This window comes from Echinops telfairi, unplaced genomic scaffold (genome assembly GCF_000313985.2).
Source record: "Echinops telfairi isolate 266 unplaced genomic scaffold, ASM31398v2 ScPeMD7_7468;HRSCAF=8506_0, whole genome shotgun sequence".
Lineage (NCBI taxonomy): Eukaryota > Metazoa > Chordata > Mammalia > Afrosoricida > Tenrecidae > Echinops > Echinops telfairi.
The window spans coordinates 53325909-53332304 of NW_022111369.1; the positions used below are offsets into that span (position 1 = coordinate 53325909).

Consider the following 6396-nt stretch of genomic DNA (forward strand, 5'->3'; position numbering starts at 1 on the left):
TGATGTGTGTATGGATTGGGATAACAGTTGTATGAGTAAAATGTTAAAAAAGAAAAAAACCAAAAAAACAAAAAAAAAAAAACCTGGCTGATGAATTAGAAAGAGATCAGTGCCTATTGGAAACATCCTGCCATAGGCCTCAAGTCATATGTGCATAAATATCATGCAGCCCAGAGGTGAAGAACAGATTATTATATTTGATTATCATTAAAAAGGCAAGGGGTTATATGTTAATTTGATTGCACTATTGATAACTCAGTGTAATTCCCACGAAACGACCTTTCCCTGCATGGGTCTGGTAAGAAGGTGGTGGATATTGATAGGATTGATCTGTGAGTAATTTTGAACAGGATTTCCTGAAACGTCATCCTGCTGCATATAAAATGAGCCCCCTGAGAAACAGGGGGCGTGATTTCATTACAGGCAAAGTGTGTCCTCAGGACCCAGCATTTGACTTACCTCAGCCTGATCTTTGGATTTTAGACTGAACAGCTCCCACCACCCATCACATGAGAGAACATTTTTCTCAAGCTTTTGTGAATTTCTGTAGGAATTTGCAGCAATTCACATAACTCAGATATGTGAGGGGAGTGGAGGAAAACAGAGCTGAATTAGTATCATGGAAGAATTGGGAATATGGGGCATCATCAATCCCCAACTCCTCAGGACTATTCTGGTATTAATCTTCTACAAGATTAAAAGAAATCATTACTATAATAATCCTATACATGGAAAAGCCCAGATATTCAACAATGCCACTGATCTAAACTGAAGAATTCAGCTAAGTGGAAGTATACAAGTCCAACAATACTATTTACAAATGATAAAATATGGAAAATAAATCTAACACAGGATGTAAAAGAACTACATAATCAGGATATAAAAGAACTACATAATGAGGACTATAAACACCACTGCAAGAAACAAACAAACAATACCACTACCATTTAGTTGATTCGTGAAAACAGTGAGGGGAGTGGGGGACAGGGAAGAGGGAGAGAATTAAAATGAATTGGTGCAGGCCTACTTGTCATGTTTTTCTTGTTGCAATAACAGGGAGTTCAAGTTCAGGTGTATCCACATAAAAGGTTATGTGACATTAACCATTTTAACCTGAGCAGTTCATCTCTATGCTAGAGAGATCAATGGTTCACTCAGAGTTAACTATTTCTATGTGGCCTAAAATATGTTCTATTCTAGAGAATGTTTCCGGTGTATTGAAGGAAGCATGAATTATGCTGTTAATGGGTGGGATATTTTATTTATAATTTTTATGTCTTCTTTGTGAATTGACTCTTTAATTATAGTGTCTTTTTCCTTTATAAACACAATTTATATTTCATTTCTCTTTTCATTCATTTGCATGCTTGCTATACTTGTAATTTTAAAAGTGTCTGCTACATAATTCAGCACTGAAACTTCAAATAACTTACAGTAGGACTATCAATAAAGAAAAACAAAAACTCTTACTGCTACAAAATCAATTTTGACTTACAATGACCCTACAGGACACAGCAAAATAGGTAGGCCCTGTGGGTTTCAGAAGCTGTAAATCTTTAAGGAAGCAGAAAGCCTCATCTTTTTCCCTTAGAGTGGCTGGTGTGTTTGATCCACTGACATAGTGGTTAGCTGCCCAATGTGTAACCCACTGCATCACCAGAGTGCTTCACAAGAAGGTAAAAGGAAATTAGGAGTATGGGAAATGCTATAATCAGAATCTAATTAATGAGTGACATATTGTACCAAATGTAACCAATATCACCAAATAATTTGTGTAGAAATTTGTTAAGCGAGAACCCAATTTACTATGCAAACTTTCACCTTAAATACAATAAATTCCTTTTCAAACCATTTTATTAAGACATAATCCAACATCATAGCACTCCATAGTTCAGTCATATCAAGCAGTGTTGTACAAACACAATTATTTTCAAACCATTTTCTTCTTTCTTGCACTCCGTGACATTGGCTCCTTATTACTCACCCTCTCCTGTTGCCACCCCCAACCCCCACCCCAGGACCTCATTCTAGTTACTGTCTCTATAAATTCACCCAACCTGGATTCACATACCTAAAAACATAGAAAGATACACGCAACAGAGATTTAAGAACACTACCAACAATAACAAAGTACAACAGAGGAGCCTCAATTTTTTTTTGGGGGGGGGGGGGAATTAAAAAACAAACAAACAGAGATCAAACTCAAAGTGAATCAAGAGAGATCAATTGATATAGTTTTAACCATTCAAGCCAGATTTATCATTTTAATCTACTATAATTCTCCCTCCAATACTCTAAGAACCAGGCCATATCCGCCCCTCAATTATGGTCAGAGGGGAATCACTGGAGGCCCATTCCGTGTGTAGATCCGTGAATGTATTTTGGACTTCCACTGTCATCCACAGGTTTCTGCAAACTAGACTTGCACAATTTAAACTCTCCTTCAGATTTAGATTATATAATTTAGAATCCTTGGATCACAAGCTGTTGATGTGCTTCTACCATGTGGGTTTAGTTGAGGTCCTACTTAGACGGCTGCTTGTTAGAAAACAAACCCCACATACGATTCTTTCTGATAGCTGGGCACCATTTAATTTTACTACTTTGCTGTAGCGCCCATATCTTCCATGTTTCTTTAATGAGGGTGTGTATAAAGCAGGTCCAACAATGTCGTAAGAATTGTTCTTGGATTAGAGCTAGGATTAGGTCTGAGCCCCAAATCCATTCCTCAATCTATGTTTCTATCTGCCTCTGGTTCACATTACAGACATTGTTGTTATTTTATGGTACAGAATTTAAAAAAATCATTTTATTGGGAGCTCCTACAGCTCTTATCACAATCCATCCATCGTGTCAAGCACATATGTAGATAAGTTGCCATCATCATTTTCAAAACATTTTCTTTCGACTTGAGCCCTTGGTATCAGTTTTTCCTTCCCCCACCATCCCTCCCTCATGAACCCTTCATAATTTATAGATTAACATTTTTTCATGTTTTACACTAAACTGATGTCTCTCTTCACCCACTTTTCTGTTGTCTGTCTCCCTGGGAGAGGATTTTATGTAGATCATTGTGATCAGTTCCCGTTTTCTACCCCCACCTTTTCCTTACCCTCCTGGTATTGCTACTCTCATTATTGGCCCTGAAGGGGTTTATCTGTCCTGGCTTCCCTGTGCTTCCAGCGCTTATCTGTACCCATGCACATGCTCTAGTCTAGCTGGATTTGTAAGGTAGAATTGGGGTCATGATAATAGTGGGGAAGGAAGCATTAAAGAACCAGAAGAATGTTGTATGTTTCGTCAGTGCTATACTACACCCTGACTAGCTTGTCACTTCCTTAGGACCAGTCTGTAAGGGGATGTCCAATTGTCTACAGATGGGCTTTAGGTCTCCACTCCACGCTCCCCCTTATTCACACTGATATGATTTTTTTGTTCTGGATCTTTGATGCCTGATACTTGATCCCACTGACACCTCATGATCACACAGGCTGGTGTGCTTCTTCCATGTGGACTTCACTGCTTCTCAGCTAGATGGCAGCTTGTTTGTTTTCAAGCCTTTAAGACCCCAGATGCTTTATCTTTTGACAGCTGGGCACGATCAGCCTTCTTCACCACATTTGTTTATGCAGCCATTCTGTCTTCAGCAATCATGTTGGGAAGCTAAGTATCGCGGAATGCCAGGTTATTAGAACCAAGTGTTCTTGCATTGAAGGAGTACTTCAGTAGAGGCTCAATGTCCATCTGTTGCCTTAATACTGAACATATAAATATATGTACATAGATCTATTTCCTTAAAGTAATACTGTACATAAATATATTTACATATGTACATATTTGTATTTAGGCCTCTGTAAGTATCCTTTGCCTCCTAGTTTTTTCCTCTATTTCCTTTTACTTTCCTTTTGTCCCACTATCATGTTCAATCTTCATTCGGGTTTCAGTAATTCCTTCCGGTTACATTACCCTTGATCAAGCCCCACCAAGCAATCTACTCCTTCCTCGCCATTGATTTTAGATCAATCACTTGTTGTTCCCTTGTCCCTGGGTTTGTTAACATCCACTTCCTTTCCCCTGTCTCCCCCTTGTCCATGTCCCTCTATGGTAGAGAACCTTATCAATCAACTTCTTGGAGCATAAGCTCCTTCTGTTTATAGTGCCATTGGTTTAGCGCATGGTAATGTATTTAAAACACAGTAAATTATAAAAAACAAACAAAAAATCAAAATACTACTTATGTAAAATAAGTGTCACACCCCAATTTTTAACCTCTAAAATAATTCTTCCCAAAATACGACTGAGTCTGGCATATGCTTAAAGAATGAAAATTATGACTGAGAAAATTATGGAGATAAGATTGTTTAGAAAGTACCTTAAGAAGTTCAAGTCCTGAACGAATAGCAGTATCTGGACTTACACCCTCCTCTTCATCATCTGCTGTTCCCTCTATTGATTTATTCATCAATTTTACTAGTGCACTATAAAAGTAAGAAAATCTGAATTACATTACATTACATTAATTATATTACAAAATCAGCAACTATATTCCAACTGCACTATGTCAGGATATATACAGAACTTAAAACTCCAGATTCAAGAATGTTTCTGAAAAATTATTTTCCTACTTGTTCCCTATTCAACGTGAATTTATTCTTTTTTATTTCCATGAATTTATTTTTAGTTTATTTCCCTACATGTTTAAATGTCAATGTTTCATTAAACAAGGGAGTATTGTTTTAGTTAATACATTTAGAAATTACGGGCAAAGGAAAACAATTTTTTACGACCAAATTGAGTACCAAATAGGTTCAGTTTAATCTGAAAATGAAAACTAAAGAAATATGTGAACATTCTTAGTTATGATCAGAAAATGAAATATTTATGTGATTATAAGCAGTACAATAGTCATTTCTATACACAAAAGATCATCACTTGTAATTTTGGAAAATACAAAATGGTTGTTGCTAAATGGCCAAGTGGCAATTCACTCAAAACAAAATACCAACAATAACCATCAAATAGACAAAGGCATTAATTAGCATATTGAGTTACACATTGGACTGCTAACCACGAAAGTTAGTAGTTAAATCCACCAGCTACTGTGTGGGAGAAAGATGAAGCTTTCTACACCCATAAAGTGAGTCTTGGGAAAACCAGAGGCAGTTTTACCATCTTATAGGGTCACTAGGAAATCAGAAATATATACCAATCAGAAATATATACCAAAAGAGCAATTCACTAACATATAATGTTGAACTCACAGATTAAGAAATTAGAAAAATACTGAGATGTCCAATATATAGAATTAGTTTTTATTTTTAAAATAATTTTCTTGGGAGCTGTTACAGATATTAAAACAATAAATACGTTTTTGAAATATATCTACAACCACAAAATGAGTTATACGGTCAATAAACATCCAGCTATACAACAGCATGGGACTATTTTAAGTAAAACCCAATATATATCCATGCTATAACCCTGATGGTATTCCTTCAGACTTTTTTTTAGTTATTCTCATAACTCAGTTTATTCTCATCTTAAAGAATATTGAAAAGGAACATAATTTTGAGTCCCCCAAGGATGCCCAAGCCCCAAAGTGGCGTTTGATGCGATACACGTTCAAGAGTACAGAATTCTTTGATGAAGCTTAGTGCAGCGGTTCTCAACCTGTGGGTCGTGACCCCTTTGGGGGGTGGAATAACCCTTTCACAGGGCCCCCCGTTTCATAACAGTAGCAAAATGACAGCGATGAAGTAGTAACGAAAATAATGTTATGGTTGGGGGGGTCACCACAGCATGAACTGTGTTCAAGGTCACAGCATTCGGAAGGTTCAGAACCACTGGCTTAGAGGGATGAAAACAGTGCCTCCCGAAATGTACAGACCCAGACAGAAGACATGCTCAAACATAATAGCTTCACATTTTGATATGTGTATTTTTGGAGAACAGAGAATTTTTTAATTTAAAAAATAGCAAGATAAGGCACTTAGGAATAACCACTAATTATGATGGATAAAGGCATCCCTGTTCCATTTCATGCCATCTGCCAGTTTAAGGGACTATGAATGAAGCCTATTTAAAAAAAAATCATTTTATTAAAGGCTCGTACAACTCTTACCACAATCCACATATATCTATGGTGTCAAGCGCATTTGTACATTTATTGCCATCATCATTCTCAAAACATTTGCTTTCTACTTGCACCCTTTGTATCAGCTTTTTCCCCTCCCTCTCTGCTGCCACCTCCCTCATGAATCCTTGATAATTTATTAATTTTTTTGTCATATCTTACACTGTCCAACATCCCCCTTCACCCACTTTTCTGTTGTCCATCCCCCAGGGAGGAGGTTATATGTATAATCGGTTCCCCCACCTTTCTATCCCACCTTCCCT

General features: G+C 37.0%; 1 protein-coding gene across 1 annotated transcript in view; it reads right to left on the reverse strand.

Annotated features, from left to right (window-relative positions):
* Nucleotides 1-6396, reverse strand: part of PDS5A (PDS5 cohesin associated factor A) — a 144723-nt gene that overhangs the window by 43516 nt on the left and 94811 nt on the right. The window contains exon 17 of the mRNA XM_045284096.1: nt 4373-4478. Within this exon, the coding sequence (XP_045140031.1) occupies nt 4373-4478 (106 nt within the window). The remainder of the gene's footprint in view (nt 1-4372; nt 4479-6396) is intronic.